Genomic DNA, 21,801 nt, shown 5'->3' with positions numbered 1-21,801 from the left:
ATCAAGGTTGGTTGATAGGGTGCAGGCTAGCTCATCTAGCAGTCCCGACAGGGCTAATGATGTGCTGTACTAGACAGAGGGTGGATGTTGATGGTCGAATGGGTGGGATGCAGTGGTTGGTGACAGAATCTCCTCATTCCTTCCTACATAGTGATTTCACGAATTGTTTTTAAGTCACGAATAGCTGTACGTTTTGCAAAGCTATCAGTTGTTTTAAAGAATTTTATAAGAAATGATGCATAAGAAAACTATGCAGAGTTGCGAACCGTGAGGCTTTGCATCTATATAACCTATGTAAAGTCATGCAGTTACTAATACTGGCAATGAAGCCTTACATCTCCACATTGAATATCCGTGGGAGAATTAATTACTTCAGAGTTTAACTTTAGCCTTTTTTTCTCTAATAAATGTGAGGGGGTCTAGCTGTGGGCAGTGGTACTACATGTCTTCATTTACATTTAATCTTATTTTGATAACTATATTTCGGTCGTAGACCATAAAAGTGCAGATAAAATACATACAAAGCACAATAATAAAATCCATAAATATAAACAGTTGGAATATACAGTAAAAAGTTATTACACAGTAAGTTATCTAAAGGGACACAGGTTATAAAATGGTATATTAAAAAGAAACAAGGAGGAAGGGGTGCAGTTAATTCAAGTCATTTCCATTCGACCTTCAATAAAGCCTTTCCTTCTGCGCACACATACCATATAAGAAACGGAAAACAGCAAAGACAATGAGGGGGGAGGTATAATATGTTAAAACCCTACACACCTGCACACATTGCCTAAGTACCAAGGGGCATATTACCAACAACTAGCGATAATTTTTGTCTCTAACTTGTTTAGAGACAAAAATTATCGCCGCACATCGGCGATTTTTATCGCAGATAAACCTTGCTATTAGCAAGGTTTATCGCAAATGCGATAAAAAACGGCCGCAATGCATGAATATCGCTGAAAAGTCAGCGATATTCATGCATTATCGAGCAAATGCTCTTAGCCATGTTATCCACATCCCATTGGATAACATGGCTAAGAACTGCTCAGGGCAGGTGTTAGCTTTTGGAGATATTCGCGCTTAGCGCGAATATCTCCAAAAGTTGGTAATAGGAGATAGCGATGTTAGGGACTGTTTCCAGTCGCTAACATCTTGGCACGCCCACTTTGCATGTCATTAGTGATAAATATCACTGACATGCAAAGCGGGGCCCAAGATGGTCGCTATCTCCTATTAGCTGTCACTAACTGGTGTTAGCGACAGCTTGGTAATAGGGAGATAATTTTATCTCCGCTTTCTTGGCTTTTAAAGCCCAAAAAGCGGAGATAAACCCCCTTGATAATATGCCCCCAAGTTTCTACATAGGGGGGATCAGCCAACATTTTGTATTTTACTGTACGCCGGGCAAAAAAACATGACATGTACAACATCTTCTCGGGTACAGTTACAAGCTGGGCAGGTTCCCTCATCAGTAATGGCCCATTTAGCAGTAAACACCCTAATGGGTAGGCAGCCGTGTCTCAGTTGGGTGTATAATTTCCTTGCGAGGGGGGGGGGTTGCACTAGATCTAGAAATTCCTCCCTCTGAGAATCAACTTTTACCAACAGAAATGCAGTAGAAAGCCTGCCCAGGGTTGTCGAGCACTCTAGTTCATGGGTGTTTTGATATCTCACATAGGCCAGCAACTCTGATCTAAGTAACCTCGGGCAGCTCTGCTCGGGGTCTCCCATAGCTGGGGCAAACCTACGTAATGGGAAAGAGCCTTGATGTGGGATAACCAGGGAATATTTTTGTTCTTTATTTGTCCCCAAACCTCAAGAAATTCCGCTCTATAGGCTAAGAGATCGGGTACAGACTAGAGCCTTCTCCAGTAGAGCAGAAGTCGTGCGGCTACCAATTCCCTAATTGACTCCAGATCCAGTCGCAGGGGTGCAAGCGGTGTACTCTGAGGGAGACTCACCAAATTTCTCATAAAGGACTGTTCCACCTTTAAGAGGCTCAGTGTATTCTTGTGTCCCCAGAGTTCTGCGCCATATATGGCTGCTGTCCTGGCCTGGAGTCTATATATCTCAAGGACAGGAGCAACAGGTTTGAAATCCGATGATTTGTGAAGTTTACCAATACCCCCTATAATCTGAGAGAGTGTCAGGGCAGATTTAGATATTTTGTGGCCCCAATCAAAGTCCTCTGTCAACGTAACACCAAGGTAAACAAAGGTTTTCACCCATTCAAGGGGGGTGCTGTTCAGAACAGGGTTAGGGCGGGTATGCCTCGGGGATTGAAGATCATAAAATTTGTTTTCTCCAAGTTTACCTCCAGTCCCCGCAAGGCACAGAAAGTTACAAACCCGTCCAATACCTGCTGGATGCCCGTTGACGTTCGGGATAGCAGCAGAGTGTCATCCGCGAACATCAGAGCGGGCACCCGACCAGTAGCTAACCAGGGAGCGTTGTTATCCTTGACACCATTTAAGGCAGCCACCAAGCCATTGATGTAGAGGCTTAATAGAATTGGAGCCAGGGCGCAGCCCTGACGAACGCCCCTAGATACAGGGAAACGGGACGAAAGGCCCCCATTTCTTCCACACCTAACCTGGGCGTAGTTCCCTGCATGGAATCTAATCAAGATGTCGAGTAGATACGACGGGAGGCCCAATTATTCCAACACCTTCCACAATCTTCCCCTGGGCACAAGATCAAATGCGGCCCGCAGGTCCACAAAAACAAGGTAGAGGCTGCCACCCTCTACTCTTGCAGTTTTCCAGAATAGGATCTGGAGTCTAAAAATTTGGTCCAGGGTCGAGATGCCAGATCTAAATCCGGCCTGGAGAGTAGTCAGTATTTCATGTTCCTCCATCCATCCCTGTATCATGTCCCAACCAGGTGTCCGATAGGTCAGACCCCTAAGGACCGCATTGAACAGGATTACAAGGTAGGGTGCCCAGATTTTAGGCTGGGAGCGAAACAAGTCACCTGGCAATCTATCAAGGCCTGGGGCTTTGTTTGGGAGAAGTCTTTCAATTGCAGATTCCACTTCCTTAAGGGAAATACCCTCTCTGATTTCAGTGGGTATATCCTCCCGCTTATCCAGGTGGTCCAACCGTAATCCCGCGCCCACGACCCCCAGTGGTCGAGACTCATATGAGAGGTCTAGGGAATGGGAATGACGGGAGGGCCGTGGCCCCATCTAACATCTGATTCAGACCAAGGGTAACATGATCGACACACTCAAGACTTGTGTAGAGTTCTCCAAAGTGTGCCTCTCACACTGAGGGAGCAATATTCGGGGAAATAGCCTCACCTCCCCCTCTTATACCTGAGTTAACTATGGCCCAAAATGACTTGGCATCCTTTAGGAGGAGCACGGTACTCAGCTCTTCCCACCTTGTTTCCTCCCACTCTCTCTTACCCCTAATGATTACCTTTTTGTAGAGCAGTCTGGATCACCTCATTTTTACCCTGTCTTTGGATTTAACTGCTATGAAGAGATCCCTTTTTGCCTTCTTGCAGGTATCATCAAACCAGGGGTGTGTCTTATCCCCACACCGTTTATTTCCACCCACTGGGTAAAACACCCCCCCAAGTGCCATGGCTAACTGCCTATGTATTTCAACGGCTTGTTGGTTTAAGGCCGAATCACCCATCTCGATGTTTCGAGGAACACCGATCTGGTATATTTTAGCAAGCCTACTAGGGGAATCCAGGAAATAGGGCCATTTAACCCTTCACCTGTTGTTCGTTAGCATAAGAGGTGTGGCCACAGTATTAGAATTAGGCTCGGGGTTTGTTAGTCCGAAGGACCCGTGCTTGAGAGTTAGGACTAAGGCATTGTGATCACTATCTTGCCTCAGTATGACCCTAAATTCTTTCAATCTGCCCCAGTGTTTTGTTTCCATCATAACGTAGTCAATGGTGGCAGTTTGGTCTGTCCTATTGAATGTAGCTGCCCCTGGACGATCAGGGTCCAACCTCCCGTTGCACGCCTGCAGAGACGTTGCAAGGGAGAAAGACTTTATTTGAAGGACCAACAGGGTCCATGCCCTGACCGGAGGGATCTTGGGGTCGGGAATGTGCCAGAACAAATCTTCTTCATCCTGTTCCCACACCTCAGCACTACCCAAAGGCTCGAATTGGCAATTAAAATCACCTCCGAGGATTATCGCGGTTGAGGGGTCTAGTGCCTGAATGAAGATGTCCAGTGCTTTGATTGTACTTGATTCCTGCCCATTCTTAACTGGCCTCAAGTAAATGTTGATTATGGCCACCTTAGGCTTATTTTGTGGCGATAGTAGCACACATTGGACATCTGGGGAATTTGTTTGTATTTGAGTGGCCTGGGTGCCCAAATGAGTGCCTTTTCATATCGATAGACCACCCAATGGGCGGCCTCTGCCCCTAGATGTTGATAGGATATCGAAAGTTGCATAGCCGGGATTCACACTTCCCTCAAGCGCCCAAGTCTCCTGCATCATGCAGATATCATGTGCTGACATAAAGGAGACCCACTCTGGCGTGAGCAGTTTATTTTTTAACCCGGCTATATTCCAAGAAAGGATTTTTAGACATCCTTCCACTGCCTCAGCGGTTCCTTGTGGTTCCCCTAGTCCATTTGCAGGGGGGCTAACGCTAATGGGGGTCTTTGGCCGGGTATTTTCATCCCTTTTTTCCAGGCTGGATACATTTGCATGTGTCTTTACTGACTACCTCTGGAGGGAGAGACCGGGCCCCCTGTTGGTACTCCAATTCCCCCGTTTCTCCACTTCCCTCCCTCATTGCAGTGTAAGGTATTGTGCCTTCTCCAGGGAAGGTAGTAGGATCACATTCCTTCCACAGTTCCTTTGGTAAACTCTCCATTAGCAAATTGTAGTGGTGAGTTACCATTCAATAGGAGTCAATCCACTTCCTCCAACACGCTAAACCTGTTCCTATGAGCTAACATTGGGTGTGCGAAATTATATAAATGTGTGCCCTCCCCTGTTGTTCGCCACTGCTGCATTCTGTTTGTTGGATCCCTATAGCCCCCGCTGTGATGAATACTTTTAGAATAGGGTAATCTCAGGTGTTGAACAGGGTAGAAGTGGGACAGATGTAGTGGGTGGATTTGGCTATTTGTTCTACCTGGAGGCATGTTGCAAATCTAATCCACAGCAAAGGTGTCCCTAAAGTTAATTACTACAGTATCTCCTACCTTTGTCTTAGGACCCCTCCCGATCCATGCTATTCTTCTAACAGCAAGTATTTCCCCAGAAACGTTTGGAGGTAATGGGCTATTTACATTTAGCCATTGGATACACTTGTTTTTTAGATCAGTGTGGTCTTCTCTTTTCCCCTCACTTAAAGGTGGAACTCCTGTGAGTACTACAACGTAGGGTAGGGATTCCGGGGGTACGTTTATAATTGGCAATTCAACTTGGGTGACTTTAGGTGGTATATTTCTGTTCCTTAACCCGCTATTTTTACTCCCAATTATACCCTCCTTATGGTTAGATCTAGATTTATCAGAGTTAGGAATAGAGTTTCCAACAACCTGACTGCCTTGGCCATGTGCGTTATTAATGGGAGGGGGGGGTCGGGGCGCGTGCAGGCTCAGTGATAGTTGGTGAAACTCTTGCATTTTTGTTCTGCGCAGAACAGTTTTCTGGTGACACTGCCCTATCACTAAGTGTATTTTGGGGGATACCACCGAGCTCGGGAGGAGCAAGGTTCCCATAGGAATTTACGGGTTTAGCTGCCCCTACACCCATATTGTTAAGAATTAAGGCCAATCTATCTAGCTTAGATACCAAAGGCTTGATATGGGTGGCAATAGTCTGCTCCAAACAGGCCTGTAAATCAGCCACCAAATTAGTTACCCAGCACGGTACTCCTAGAGTCAATTGCTGGGTGTTAAGAGTTGGTGTTACGAGGTTGTGATTAGCCAAATTCTTTTTACCCATTTTTTTTGGTAATCTTTCCTTTTTGTTTCTGGGGCACGGTTTATTTACTGCAGGGATTTCCAAGGGAGGGGGGCAATTCAAAGGAGGGGAGTTAGCCTCAATATCTATGGCGGCCTCTATAGGAGCCTGGGCACAGGGCAGCTCCGTGAAAGAAGAGGATAGGTAGGAGCTTGAATCGGGGGCATTGATTTCAATAGTTGAGTAGTCCCCTCCTTGGTGGGGAAGACATATCGTAGTAATGATTGATAATCTTCTTTTTGTGTTTTCAATTGCAGTAGCTACAACACCAATAGTTTTTTGCAACATCTTATCAATTGCCGTTAAACTAGGTAGAGGTTTGGTGTGGCCGCCTGCATACCTACATTTAATCTCTTTGCGAATATCTACGTCAAATGAGCAGAACTGCAGCTACCTTGCTGCACTATGTAGTATTTGCAAAGTCTTCTAGGTTCTGCCCATCGGACTAATGCCTTACAAAGGCATTTAAAGCATCTGATGATATTTAAATGTGAGTGGAATTGAAGCAGGCCTTCTTCTCTTTATAACCTTTACAAGGACATCGGTGGCCATATTAAATAATGCAATTTGAACTAGTGTGAAGAAACAGGACATACTATATTCATCATTTTACTGCTGCTGAAATAGAAAATGAAATAAAAACTACTCACCCAAGGACTTTCATAGTGTTCACAGATTTTGCACTGTTTGTCTGTGTTTACATAAGAAGTCCAGAAAATATATATTACTCCACTTTTTAAAATTGAAATGTTGTGTTATGAGTTGCTACCACTTTTCTCCTTCATTTATAACTTAAGTAGCAAACAGTGCAACATATGTTTACTCTACTTAGTTTAAAAAAAATTTTTAAACTGGGACTGAGATTTATTTGTTAATCTCAAATATTCAATTAAAAACAACTGTACACAATGGACAGGTTAAATGTTGTTTCAACATCTGGATTCTACATTGCTGTCCTGGTGCAGATCTCTGTTTTCTTCATTCATTATAAAACAACCAACCAAACAAAACCTGTGCTATTGTTTTTGCTGTATTTGCATCCACAAAAGATGTCTGTAAGATTTCTCATTCCCTGCCTGTGGTACCTAAGGCTTCGGAAGATGTGCAAAAGTGATGTGAAATCTTTTTTATTTTACAAGCATAGTCTTGCATAGTTGCTGAGTATTGACCTACGCGTAGCTTATGGAGCTTCACACTTTTCCAATCCAATGTCCTCCCAAAGTTTTTTCCTACAAGTGTTAATGACACCAATAACTTGCATGAATTTTATGCGACTGCATAACTAGCTTATTTTTTTATTGCAGGTACTAGTTACCAGTAACTTGTGGGCACTTTTCATGTAAGTGCATGTTTGCTTAGTTTTTTCTTGTCAGTACCCAGAGCAGGCAACTGGTGAACAGTTTGTACACAATGTTTAAAAAAAAAAATGTATCATGGAGTGGCAAATGTGGGGTTAAGGAACTGTTGAAAACATCAAAACGTACTTATGCTAAGAGAAGTCATAGTGCTAGCAAAGACTGAACTGAAGACATTATATACTGTGTCCTGCTGCAGCAGTCAGGAGCATGGGAAGATGAAGGGCCAGATGTAGGAAGCCAAATACCGGTCGGTAACGGCCTAAAATCGGTAAAATCGGCCGTTACCGACCGGTATAGCGAGAAAGAGATGTAGGTGACAAAAAATACCGAATCGGTAAATATGAATCGGAAAAATACCGACTCCGTATTTACCGAGTACATAATTACCGATTTGTAATTTACCGATACGTAATTTGCCGAGTCCTTATTCACCGAATCGGCAAATAGGAAATCGGAAAACATGGCCATTGAGATGTAGGAAAGGCCAAAAATACCGAATTCATTGAAATTCGGTATTTAAGAGTCAGTATTTACCATGTACTGAAAGCTGGTGGTAACCATGTGCATGCTATAAAAAAGGGCCCAAAATGCAACAGTGTTGTCAAAATGGCGGCACTCTATGTGATTGCGAGGAGGCGAAGGCTACAGGCTGCATGTCTGAGGGTATGGCAAAGGGAGGAGCAGGTGTACAGGCAGAGGATCACTCTGTTCCAATTGACTGAGCCTGAGATACTCCAGAGGTACCGGCTGCACCCCACTACCATCATGGACCTAATATGGGACCTCCACCCATACCTGGATCATCCAACACCCAGGGCCCACGTCATCCCACCCCATGTCCAGGTGCTGTGTAGCATACACCTGCTTGCCTCTGGGAGCTACCAGAGTGTGATAGCTGCAGTAGGAGGTGTATCCCAGAGCTGTCTGTCCCGTTTCTTCAGGAAGTTCCTGAGTGTCATGACTCAGAGAATGGGACATTACATACAGTTCCCTGACACACCTGCGGAACTTGCCAAAACTAAAACAGACTTCTATGGACTGGCACACTTCCCGCATGTGATAGGCTGCATTGATGGCACCCACATTCCCCTATGCCCACCTGCAGCCACCGAACACATATACAGAAACCATAAGTGTACGCACTCCATCAACGTGCAGGTAATATGCAATGTAGGGAACATCATCACCGACATAGTTGCCAAATTCCCAGGGAGCACGCACGACTCCTACATATTCCAGAACAACGGAATATACACACGGCTACTGAATGGAGATTTTGGAGACGGATATCTGCTAGGTAAAAAAGTTGTACACACCCTGAAATGGATCTCAGCTAAATGTGCAATGTGAATGTAACTCATGTACCTCTCGTTCTCTCCCAGGTGACAGTGCATATGCCCTGAGTTCCTTTGTGCTGACACCGTACCTTAACCCAAAAAACAGAGCAGAAAGGCGATACAATGTGGCACACAGGTCCACCCGCAACTTAGTGGAGAGAACCTTTGGACTCCTGAAGAGCAGGTTCCGTTGCCTTCACAAAAGTGGAGGTGCGCGACAGAACACCCCCATCCTGTGTTGGAAAACAATAGTGACCTGTGCCATTTTGCACAATCTTGCTACCAAGGAAGGCACAGAGGTGGAGTTGACACAACATGAGAACATAGATGATGACAAAGAACATGCAGAGCCCCAGGCAACAGGACCAGCCGCACTAGATGGTAGATTGAGACGCCAGAAATAACACGACGATATTTCTAGGTAAAGTATGACACATGCACAGGTATACTCCATGACATGAGTAGTTTAATAAGCACTACATCATCATTGTCACATCTGAAGAGGATCCATGAATGTACGTCAATGTCACTGGCTGCACCTTCTCAGTTTCCGTCACTGTGTGCAGTTGAGTCAATCTCCGGCATAGGTCAGTGCTTGCGTCCTCGCACTACATTGCGGGATTTTGGTGCCTGTCCTTCAGATTCCCTGCTGGTGCCTGACTCAGCATGGCTGTGCCTGCCGCTCCTGCGCACCTCCGGTACAGGTGTACTGGAGCCACTCCTGCTGGTTGACCCCTCAGTCTCCTCCACACCCGTGTCACCAGCATTGCCTGTGTTGGAGTTCAACATCTGCTCCTTCGCAGAGGTCACTCTACCCCTGCCCCGTGTTAAGTCTGTGCAGCAGTGCACTATTGCTTCCTGCATTGAAATAGAGCGTCTGCAGAGGAGTGCTGTATTGGTTGTAAACCTATTCATGGCCTTTGTCTGTTGGCGCATGTACTGTCGTTCCCTGGCACGCTGGAGATGATCCCTGTCCAACTTGTCGGACAGAACTCCCATGTATGTTGAGAGGTCTGTGATCCCTTGTGCAATGTGCTCCAGGCTAGATGCCATTTGGCCTATGCCCTTGTCCATGTTGGACATTTTGGTGTTCATACAGCGAACCTGCCTATGCATGGCTTGCAGGGATTAGGCCTGATGGTGCTGTACTTTCACCATTGTGCCCTCCAGGCCACAGAAGACGCTTTCCCCTTCCTGGCCCTCCCCACCCTCACGTGCCCTCCTGCCAAGGACAATAGTGCGCGCTGCGCCTGCTGCAATCGGTGGTCTTGGCCAGTCAGCCACTGGTGCACTCTTTTGGGGGACATCTTCCTCATCCTCTGATTCAGAGGTCTGCAGGATCCTCTGCTGGGGCTCCGCATGGCTACTTTCCCCTCCCAGCATGGACCCTCTGGACATTGCTCTGGGTGTGTTTGTGAGGTCCGGAGATCCAAACAACAGAGGGGACATTGGAACAGGTGTAATGGGTGGGTCTGGAGATGAGGGCTCCTGGGAGGGATCGTTTCCTCCTTCACCTGCGCTGTGACAACTTTTCCTCTTTTCTTTCTCCCCTCTTTTATTTGGTGCTGCCCTCTCCTCTCTCAGCGGTGCTGAACTGCCTGACGACTCTCCTGTGGAATCAAATTGACATAGGGTCAATGTTGTTGTTTGTCTGTGTGTGGTTCTTAAATAAATAGTCTGCACACCTTTGCACAGTGCACATTGCTTGTTTGGTGATGTGTGTGGCATGCCTTGCTTAGTTATGTGTGGTGTACTTTGCATCTATGTATACATGACTACGTCTACCATGATGCATTGCTGCCACAAAGTCTGAGCTCTTCTGCAGTGTGTTGTGCGTACACAGTGGGGTACGGGGTTGGGCTGTTGGGGGGTGGATGTGGGTACATGCCTCTTACCTTGTTTCTTGGTTGCTTTCGCTGTGCTATCCAGGTCTCCTATCCCATGGATGCATTCTGGCTCCATGGTGGTTTCAACTAGCTCCTCTATCGGTGTCAGTTTTGGTGCTTTGCTCCTGCCACCTCCAGTCACACCAGCATCCTTTTTCTGGGCAGCAATTTTCTTCTTCGTCACGATGCGTAGGTCATACCACCTCTTTTTAATGTCCTCAATCTCCCGGTGGGTGACACCAATTGCATTGACTTTGGCCTGAATAGCTATCCAAATGTTCCTCTTCATAGTCTCTGCAACATGCAGAGACTGTCTCCCAAAGATTTGGCTGTAGTGGCTTACTATTTCATCCACAGCCACCTGTAGTTCCTCTGGGCTGAACTTTATCTTCCTTTTCCTCTCACCACCATTCTTTTGGCCTTCCTGTGCCTTCATTCTGTCACTCTGCTTGCCTGTGGATGCTCTGCTCCTCTCTCCTCTGAAGAATTGTTTGTTCTGTTGGTTTCCACCTGCATGGGTATGGCCACTCCCAGGTACTGTAGTGGGGTGCTTCACTCTCATTGGTTGGATTCACAGGGCCTTGGTTGTGGGGTGTGTAGGCTGTCCCTGATTGGTTGGCAGGCTCACATGGCGTGTTTCAAACTCCCGAATCGGTAATTACCGAATCGGTAATTAACAAATCGGTAATTGCCGAATCGGTTTTCTCCGAGTCGGTGTATCCCATTCATTCCTATGGGCCATGTGGCCCATAGGGATGCTTGCGTTTCTCCGACTCTGTATTTACCGACTCTGATTTTTCCGAATCGGTATTTACCGATTTGGGTTACCTACTCATACCGATTCGGTATCTTTTACCGACTTTTTACCTACATACCATTTACCGATTCACGAATACCGTTTCGGTATGAGTCGGTATTTATAAATCGGTAAATGGAAATTACCCACATCTGGCCCGAAGTGTCTATTTCATCAGCAGACGCTGCTGGGAAAAAAGGTTAGTGAGTGAAGTGCCCACTTCAGAGGCCTGCATATTGTAATAGTTTAGCTGCCCTGTTCTCTTGACAGAGACCGATTGTAAATCCAGGACAACCTCTGGCCAGGTGTGGAAGGAGGGGTTTAAAAAAAGGGAGTGGAACGCTTGGGTCACTGTTAGACCTGGCACCATTGGCGTGGGTCTCCCTTCCATTTTTTGCTGTTGCCTCATGTATTTTTGCTGGTATTAGATGCTTTGGGCACGAGCCACTGCTATTCAGTGCCGCAGTGCAAGTGCTCCCTATTGTAAATTGATGTATTAATCAGTGGTTCCATGTTTAGCTATTTGGTTTACTTGTCAGACCCTAGTCTAGTGCACTGAGTGTGCCCAGGGCGTGTAAATCCAAATGCTGCTGGTGGGCCTGCAGCACTGGGTGTGCCACCCACAGAAGCAGCCTTGTAAAATGTGTCTAAGGTCTGTGATTGCAGAGCTTGTGTGCAGTCTGGCACTGCCATGCGGACTGGGCAAGTGCACCCACTTGCCAGTCCAGAAACCTTCCCCTTTCTTCATATCAGTCACCCCTATGGTAGGCATAAGGGCAGGGTGCATTGTAAGTATAAGGTGGGACAAACTCTGATGTGTGTGGCATGTCCTAATAGTGAATTTCAGCCATTTTCGTTTTTCACTATTGCAAGGCTACCTGTTCTCCATAGGCCAGAATGGGCTGTTAGATTATTACATGTTTATAATCCCAACTGTCTCAGAGAACATGGTAGAAATTCGAGTTTAGTATGCCTGAACTCAGAATGATAAAATACATCTTTTAGTGAAGTTGGTTTTAACATTCTGTGTTTGCAAATACCACTTTTAGAAAGTAGATATTTGCTTGTCTAACCATTCAAACCTGCCTCTGCTAGGTTGTTTATTCCTTTGTCAGGTTTTCTGAGTGACAGGGCTGGGTGATTCCAAGAGACAGGCTGAGTCACCCAGTGGTGAATAAAGGGATCTGCATCTAGATCGGAGGGAGGAGTTGCACCTGAATCTTGAATAGGGCTGTGCCTGCCTTCCACAATGCTGGCTCCACCTCCTGGGGAGCGGCTGACGTCTCTTCCCTGCACACTGAAAGAAGAGAAGGAGTCCTGTAAACAAAGTGCTCCAGGACTGTACTTGCCTTCCACAATGCTGGTTCCACCTCCTGTGGGGTGTCTTATGTGCCTGCCTTGCACTATGAAAGGAAAGGAGAAGTCTGGTAAACAGAGTGCTTCAGAACTTGTTTTGACTGGGCAAAGGCCCCTCTCCCCTCAGAGAACAAAGGATTTTGGGGTATAAATATTTGGACCCTGATACCATGAAATTAGATCACTTTGGACTACAAGAATAAACCTTTACTGAGGAGAGGAACCTGAAGAAACTGAAGAGAGACTATTCCCAAGCTGAAGTGCTGCTTGGGGGATTGGCCTGCAGTGGTTGCATTACTGCCAAAGAAAGGAGAAATGAACTTTGTGTACTTTGCTTTCAACTTGTGAAGGATCTCCAAGGGCTTGGAAAAGAGCTTGCCTCCTGCTGAAGCCGCAGGGACAACAGACTTAAACCCCCCAGCTCCCCAGAGTTCTTTGGAAGTGCCTGCTGCTGATTTGGGCCATCTGAGGAACTGCGTGTCGCAAGGAGCTGGAAGCACGACTCAAGGAGAAGAAGCTTGTCGCCATCGCTGTGCCTGCCGTCGCAACTCTGAAGGAGGGTGTCGCCGCTGGAACTGTTGCACTGCACCGCATCGGAGAGAAGCGTGCCGCAATGAAGAGGAAGCGCGTCACTGTCGCTGCTGCTGCCATCGCAACTCCAAAGGAGGGTGTCGCCGCTGTAGCTGTCGCATTGTACCACATCAAAAGAAGAATCTCGCAACAAGGTCGGAGCGTGTTGCAGTCGCTGAGCCTGCCGTCGCAACTCTGAAGGAGGGTGTCACCGCTGGAACTGTCTCACTGCACCGCATCGAAGAAGAGCACCTCGCATCCCTGAGAAGCGTGCCGCAGTCGGAGCTTCTGCCGTCGCATCGTGGATGTCGCCGCTGTAATTGTCGCATCGTGCAGAAGCTTCACGCATCGTGGGAGAAGAGTGCCACCACTGGAGCTGCTGCCGTCACATCGCAAGGGTGTCGCCGCTGCAGTCCACGCATCGCACTGAGAACTTCTTGCATCCCTGAGATGCTTCTGCATCTGGAAGATCTTCACATCTTGCTTGATTCCGGTCCAGGGAAGACATTGTTTACAGTTCGGGCTGGACTGTTCCTATGAGGGACAGGGTCAAGGCTGATTTGCATGTGGCATTTCTGAACTGGGGTGGTGTGGAGTGCAAAAAAACGATGGATTTAGTCCCAGATCTCTGTACTGGGGTGAATGTATGACATTGTTCTGCATTCTGTCCATCAGCTGTTATTTTTGCCTGTTCCAACTGCGGCATCAACAATCATTTTGCATCAGTTTGCAGGAGAAAGATCCAGAGCAAATGGACCCAAAGACAATACATCGCTAACGAAGAGAGAGCACCAGCTGCCACTCATGAACCTAGCGCACCTAGATGTCTCCAGATGGTCAGGGAAACAGAATTGTCACCTCGAAGACTCCTCCCCATAAGAAGACGAAGAGCAGACTTTTCTTATCTCTTTCACCAGGGAACTGAAACGCTGCAGAAGGCCAAAACTGACATGTGTCATCTGAGTAGCAGGATCGGAAGTGAAAGCCATTATCAAAACCGGTGCCTCAGTCAACGTTATGAGAGTCCAACAGTACAACTGCCTTCAACCTAAACCCCAACTGGAGCCGTCTCAAACCAAAATATTTGCATTCAGGAGTCACTTCCCTTTACCCCTTGGAGAGCGGATGTCAGTACCCATACAGTCTGATGACTGAGAAGTCATGAAACCATTTCATGTTCTTGACCAGGAACCCGACACGTTAATTGGCAGCCACACGGCAGAAGTCCTTGGCCTGGTATCCTTCGCCTAGAGCGTGCAGTAGAACCAAATCGACGAATTGCTAGAACAATTTCCTGAGTTATTCAAAGGGATGTCTCAAATACACCTCACGGAGACTCCACTTCGACCCTGCTGTCGTACCAGTGATACTAATACATCACCACATCCCATTCCATCTCCGATCATTGGTGGAGAAGGAACTTGAGAGGCTTAAGCAACAAGGCATGACAGAGAAGGTATTCGGGCCAACCTCATGGGTCTTCCCAATGGCCAAAGTAGAAAAGCCCAAACAACCTGGAAAAATCCGCTTAAGTATGCGACTCCCATCATGCCCACCATGGACGATATCATTGCGGACGTCAACGGTTCTCAATGGTACTCAAGGCTGGACCTCAACGCCGGATAGCACGAGTTGCTACTGGCAGAGGAAAGCCGATACATCACCACTTTCAGCACCCACCTAGGGCTGCACTGATACAAACGCCTGAATTTCAGAATCTCATCGGCTGCCAAAGTATTTCAAAATACCATACGCGATACCATGCCTGGGCTACCCAGCGTCCTGAATATCAGCAATTGCATATTCATCCATTCACCTACTGCCGCGGAGCACCACAAACACCTGAAAACCACTCTCAAACACCTCAAAGAACATGGAGGGACGCTACACAGAGACAAATGTTCATTGTTTCACCCATCCATTGAGTTCTTTGGGTACGTCTTCAACCAAGATGGAATACAAGTAGACCCCCGCAAGTCACAAACAATCAAATGAGCGCCGACCCCAACACACCTTCAAAAGTGAGGAGCTTCCTGGGGATGGCCATGTACTGTGGGATGTTCATTCCCAACCTTGCAACTCTTGCCGCACCATTGAGGGCCCTCACAAAAACTGGCACCCGATGAAACTGGGGCTGTTTTAAAGAAGATGCATTCCAAAGAAATTAAGATGCCCTCCTCAACAATGCCACGCTCATATACTTCACCCTGACAAGCACACAGAACTGTTGGTAGATGCCAGTCCTGTTGGGCTTGGAGCAGTACTAGCTCAGGAACAAGAGCCAGGGCGGTGGGCAGCACTGGCCTTCGTGAGCAAAGCATTCACACCAGCCAAAGCTCGCTACATGCAAATCGAGCGAGAGGGCCTGGCGATCAAGTGGGCCTGCAGGCATTTCCTCCTGTACTTAAGCGGACAACCCTTCAAAATTGTCACTGAGCACCAGCCTTTGGTCCTTCTCTTTCGAGGGTTGGCTCCCCACCCACGGATCGAGAGGTGGGCAATCCAATTGCAACATTACCAGATGTAAGTAATCTACAGGCACGGAGAGAAAAACCCTGCTGATTTCCTATTGCACCACCCCACACCTTCAGAGGCTCACGACGACCCTGACGGAGCAGAAGACTACATTAACATGATCTCAAGTGCTGCCTGCCCCCAAGCACTCAGCCTGGAAGATATCAAGGAAGCTGCTGAGGTGGACCCTGCTATCCTCTGTGTATGCAATTCTGTGCAGAGCGCCACATGGAAAGACTTCCTCTGGGAATCGAATGATTGGACACACAAAGGCAAGGAGAGTTTGATGAAGATGTGGAGGAGGGCCAGACTAATTCATTACCACCCAGGATGGGATACTACTGTGAGGATCTCGCATCGTGGTCCCAAAGACCCTGAGACACCTTGTCACGCAGCTAGCGCACTGAGGACACCAAGGCACCATGAAAATGAAGTCAAAGAAGCGAGAAAAGGTGTCGTTCCCTGGACTAGAAGAAATGGTTGAAGCCCTTGTGTGTAAGTGTCACACATGCCAATTAATAGGGGCGCAAGAAAGGCCAGCATTGGTAATCACCGAAGAACCATGTACAAACCCATGGTCCAACCAAAGCCTGGATTTTGGGAGCTTGCCCTTCAGGTGTACCACTCTTGTCCTAGTAGACGCCTACTTTAAGTATAACATTGAGGAAGTAATTGACACCCCAGCATTCATCCACGCGGCTCTCGTCTTTGAGAAGGTGTTTGCCACTTTTGACCTACCAGTGGAGATCAAAAGTGACAACAGACTGCGGTTCCGTGGCGCAGAGTTTGCTGATTTCCTCAAACAGCGAGGGATATGTCACAGTCATATCACTCCCTAGTGGCCCCAGGCCAAAGGCGAGGTCGAGAAGTTCATGCACACGCTGAACCAAATGCTTTGCATCGCCACAACTGAACAAGCTGACCCAGAACATCACCTACAATAATTTCTTAGAGAATATAGGAGCACTCCTCACTGCACAACTCAGCAGGCCCCTTGGGCCCTGATGTTCAATGGGCCACAGTGGGATTGCTATCCCGCCGCCTCATGTTGTTCAAAAAACCCAAGTATGCCGCGAGTGGCGAAACATTAGAGCCTGTCAACACCGAATGGGCGAATACAAAATTACTTCTTCCAGGCTATTCTGTCATCATCAAAGATTGCCGACCTGGATGGAAATTCAGAACACCATATGAGCCCGGGATCTGTACCATCATCAGAAGTGATGGAACTATGGGGATGGCCAAGAAAAGGCAATATCTAATAGCAAGAAATGTTTCATGTTTCAAGAAGGTTACAACTCCATCTCCACCTTTTGTCTTGGATCACACTGAGGAAGTTGCCAGCTGGCCGGAATGTGAGGGAAAGAGAAACCGGCAAGAAGATGTGCCTGGTGATCCTCCTGCCTGTGACCTGCCAATTTGCAGTCAATCTCATTGATACTGCCTCCGGCCCAATCCACCACCCAGCCAGTGACTCAAGGACTTTGTATGTCGAGTGAAATGAACTCTGATCTTCAAAACCAAGTTGGGGAGTGTTAGATTTGGGGGTCTCTAGTTGGAAGAGGTAGGTACCTTTGACCAAAGAGGGACCCTTGCGTCTAGTCAGGGTAAGGAGGTACACTCCTAAAATAACCCCTGCTCACCCCCTTGGTAGCTTGGCAGAAGCAGACAGGCTTATCTCAGAGGCAGTGTGAAAAGCATTTGTGAACGCATACAGTAACTCAGTTACAACACTACAGATGGACACCCCACAAGTTGTATAAAAAGAAGTATTTTTATATAGACTTAACACAAGACCACAAATGACAAAAATTCACAATACATTTAAAAATGGTAGAAATAGCTTAGTTCTCTTTAGATGTAAAATGCGACAGTTTGAGTTCAATGTACCTTTGGATGCGTAACACTATACAATGAAAGTGTTGCAGGGAAGGTGATGCGTCTGGTCCTTACACGCAAGAACAGTGATGCTTTGGGTCCCTACTGCTGTGTAGGGGATGCGTCGGTTCTTCGCCGCGTGGGGAGGTGATGCGTCGGTTTCTTACTGCACTTCCGTGGCGATGCAACCAGCAGCAGATGCGATGAAGATTGGTGCAACGAAACAAAATTGTGTCTTCTTCTTGATGCGACAATGATGCATGCACGCCCGACGGCCGCTCAGCAACTCAGCGATTCTTCTGAGCCACAACAAGCCCCGCGACATGTATCTCCGGTGATGCAACGGCATCTGCTGCGACGACGACACTCTTCTCCGGTGATGCGAGGCGCTTCGGGTGATGTGATGGCGACAGCGGCAGTGGCTGCACGCTTCTCTGGTGATGCGACGGCGACACTCTTCTCCTGTGATGCGACGACAACGGCTGTGGCGGCAACATGCTTTATCGTCTTGAGTTGAGCTCCCAGCGGCACACAGTCTCTCAGGAGGCCCAGCTCAACAGCAGGGACTTCAATTCCCAGCAAGGGAAGGCAGGGGAGCTGGTTGGTGAAGTCTGTTGTCCCTGAGACTTCAGCAGAAGGCAAGCTCTATCTTAAGCCCTTGGAGATCCTTTACAAGTTGATTTGAAAGTAGCACAAAGTCCTTTCTCCTTTCTTTGATAGTCAGGCAACCACTGCAGGCAAAATCCCCCAAACAGCACTCAGCTTAGGGATAGTCTCCTGCTCAATTTCTGTGGTTCCTCTCCTCAGCAAAGGTTCTTCTTGTTTCCCAAAAGTGACCTAAAGTTCTTGGGTCTGCGTCTCAACATTAATACTAGCAAATCCGTTGTCCTCTGAAGGCAGAGAGGCCTTTGCCTAGTCCAAAACAGTTCTGGTCAGTCCTGGAGCACTCTGCTTACATGACTCCTTCTTTCCTTTTACAGTGTAGGCCAGGGACATCAGACACACCACAGGAGGTGGAGCTAGCATGGTGGAGGGAAGTCACAGCCCAATTCAGGTGCAAATCCTCCCACCACTCTACATGTAGATCTCTCTATTCAGCCTTGTGCTGACTCACCTTGTCTCCTGGAATCCCCCAGCCCTTGTCATTCAAACTCCAGACAAGGAATACACAACCTAGCAGAGGCAGGCTTGGATAGTTAGGCAAGAAAATACCTACTTTCTAAAAGTGGTATATTCAAACACAGAATGTTAAAACCAACTTCACTAAAAGGTGTATTTTATCATTCTGACTTCTGGCATACTAAACTCGAATTTCTACCTAGTTCCCTGAGTCAGTTAGGAGTATAACATGTTATAATCAAACTGCCCATTCTGGTCTATGGGGAACAGGTAATCTTGCAATAGTGAAACACGAAAATGGCTGTAATTCACTATCAGGACATACCACACACATCAGGGTATGTCCTACCTTTTACCTACAATGCACCCAGCCCTAGGGCCTACCATTGGGGTGACTAATATGCAGAAAAGGGATGGTTGAGAGAGTGGCAAGTGGGTGCACCTGCCCAGTCAGCATGGCAGTACCAGACTGCACACAGGCTCTTCAACGGCAGAGACACACTTCTACAGGCTGCTTCTGTGGGTGGCACAACTAGTGCTGCCAGCCCACCAGCAGCATTTTATTTACAAGCCCTGGCCACACTCAGTGCACTGTACTAGCGTCTGACAAGTAAACCAAACCAGCCAATCATGGAGTCACTTATCCATACATCAATTTATTATAGGGCGAGCATATCCACGTTAGCACTGATCAGCAGTGGTAAAGTGCCCAGAGCCATAAAACTAAAAAAAAAACAGATCAGACAAAATACAGGAGGAAGGCACAAAGTTCAGGGATGACCCTGCAAAAAGGGCCAAGTCCAACAGGGAGGGATGTAACAAGATAGCGGTTCTGTTCTCTTGATGGAGATCAGGTGTAAATCCAGGACCTTGGCGTGACCGGAGGGGTATAATAAAAAGAAGTTGATCGCTCGGAGTCACACTCCGGCATAGTAGCACGGTGTGCAAGTGTGTTTGAAAAGATCGCCGAAGCTGGGCAGAGAGAATGTGAGGGCGCCCCATAGATCTGCACACACACACCACACATGTAACCTGCAGACTTGCAAATTTCATTCTCCAGAACTGAGAAGATCAAAAGATCATTGAATTGGGTTAAAAAAACACCTATTATTTTAAAGGCCACCTTTGCTTGTGACGCAAGCAATCTAAGAGGCTATTATTATTTTGATTGGACCCACAGGCATTTCATTCTATGGTTTTCGATTTAGCTGGCCACTCTTTTGCTATTGCAGAATTTGACCAATTAAACCACATATGATGTACGAGTACACGGTGTGGACAGTTTGAAGGGATCATCGGAATTTAGCTCTGAAGACAGAAAAAGAGGAATCATCAAATCCGCATGAACCATCTATGCTGGGGGAGGGGGTGTGAGCTGGAACAGGCCTCGGGTACAATGGGCCGTAACACTGCAGGGAGCTCATTAGGAGTCAAATCACATGCATGCACGGAGATGCCAACTTCCAAGAATGGGCCTTTTCTTTGTAACAGAACAGCGCTCCGTTTCACAACAATGTAATGTTTTTCGAAAAAAGCATCATGTTCCGAAACCAGGAGGAGTTTCGTAATCATGGGCCCCCGCGGCAAGTAATAATGAACTGGGCCACATTAAAGGATCTTTGCACTGCTCCTAGATAAAGAGGGCACATCCATTCGCACCATGTGCACTAGTGTTTTAGGGACCAGAGCAAGCTTTTTTCTCCAAACTTTTATACGATGTCAAAAGATACAGCAAATAGTATTTTTTCATGATAACAAACGGAGAATATATATTTTCTCCTATTTTTAAATCTGAAGGGGCAAACATCGGGTTATTCCATTTTTATCATATAAGTAATAAACATTTATTTTGCTCTTTTTAATTTTTTCCCTAAAAATAGCCGAATTGTCTTTGCGCAATGCCTTAGTAAAGACATGCAATGATTTTCTATACAAGACAATTGGTATTCAGTATTATCGCAATCTAATTAGGCAACTTAAAATATTGCAACATCTGCCAGCGAAGTGTCATCGGAAGTCGGGCATCTGGAATAGTCCAAAAAGCCATGATTACTGTTTCATATAATAAATTAACCATATGAAATATGAAAAGGTTTGCACACACGAAAGCCACATAGACTAAGAAACTCTGACATTTTGCCAAAATTTAATTTTCATTAACTATTTTTACACTTACACGTTTAAGATGTGATAGGTTACACACATAACTGCATAGTTAAGCAAACATTTGAAGTGGCCGGGGATGCGTTAATCCTCCTATGCCACAGGCAGCTACCCCTCTGCGAACCCACTTTCTAAGACCACTGCCCTATCGTGCTCCATAGGGGTGCACTAAAAAAGTAAGCTAGATAACCTCAAATGACAATTGTTGCCAATGTTTCTTGAAGTAAATGGAAACACGCACCACTGCAATGCTGTCTCACGGTAGGCGAGCGGATACATTCTTTTAAAGAGAAGAGGGACCAGGCTTGTAAAAAGTTTGCAGCCCACTCCTGTGGCGACCCGAGCTACCTCTATGAGAGAGCGTCTTGGCGGGAAATGCTCACCTCGCAAAGCGTCCCGCAGGTCCTGGTTCACGTGCCTTCCAATTGTTGTCCTCCCTCGAGGGACCAGCCCTGCAGCGCTGTCAGTGCAGTTCAGACTCATTCTGCCATGTAGACAGCCCCCTCCAGAAAGACGGCGCGCGGACGTGTGACTTCACCGGCCAGCATCTGTTACCCTTGGCAACAGAGAGCGGCGCTCCTTCCATTTGCTGGTTTGAATTGATTCGTTAGAAAGTGTACTGGCTGTGCAAGCGGTAGAAATACGGCGTGTGGCTGTGCAATGATGCACACTCCTCAAAAGTGCCCCACCATAACAACTAACCAGCGGATCTTCGGAGGTAAATGTGATCCGAGGTCTTACGGCATACACTGTTCGGCCTTTTTTAAATTCCCATAGTTGGCTTGCGTTATGACATGTTTTTAAGTTCTGATTTTCCTACTATAGCAGGGTCTCTAACCTATGTTTGAGAACGCCGGATTCATG

General features: G+C 46.9%; 1 protein-coding gene across 1 annotated transcript in view; it reads right to left on the bottom strand.

The window, feature by feature from the left end:
- The window catches only part of LOC147712045 (uncharacterized), a 133,897-nt gene extending 112,404 nt beyond the window's left edge, over nt 1-21,493 (bottom strand). Inside the window, exon 1 of the mRNA XM_086920284.1 lies at nt 21,321-21,493. Within this exon, the coding sequence (XP_086776410.1) occupies nt 21,321-21,420 (100 nt within the window). The 5' untranslated portion in view covers nt 21,421-21,493. The remainder of the gene's footprint in view (nt 1-21,320) is intronic.
- Between the last annotated feature and the right edge of the window lie 308 nt (nt 21,494-21,801).

The sequence above is a fragment of the Lissotriton vulgaris genome, chromosome 5 (assembly GCF_964263255.1).
Source record: "Lissotriton vulgaris chromosome 5, aLisVul1.2, whole genome shotgun sequence".
Taxonomy (NCBI): domain Eukaryota; kingdom Metazoa; phylum Chordata; class Amphibia; order Caudata; family Salamandridae; genus Lissotriton; species Lissotriton vulgaris.
Note: the sequence above shows the minus strand (reverse complement) of the source record. Positions and strands in the feature narration are given on the sequence as shown.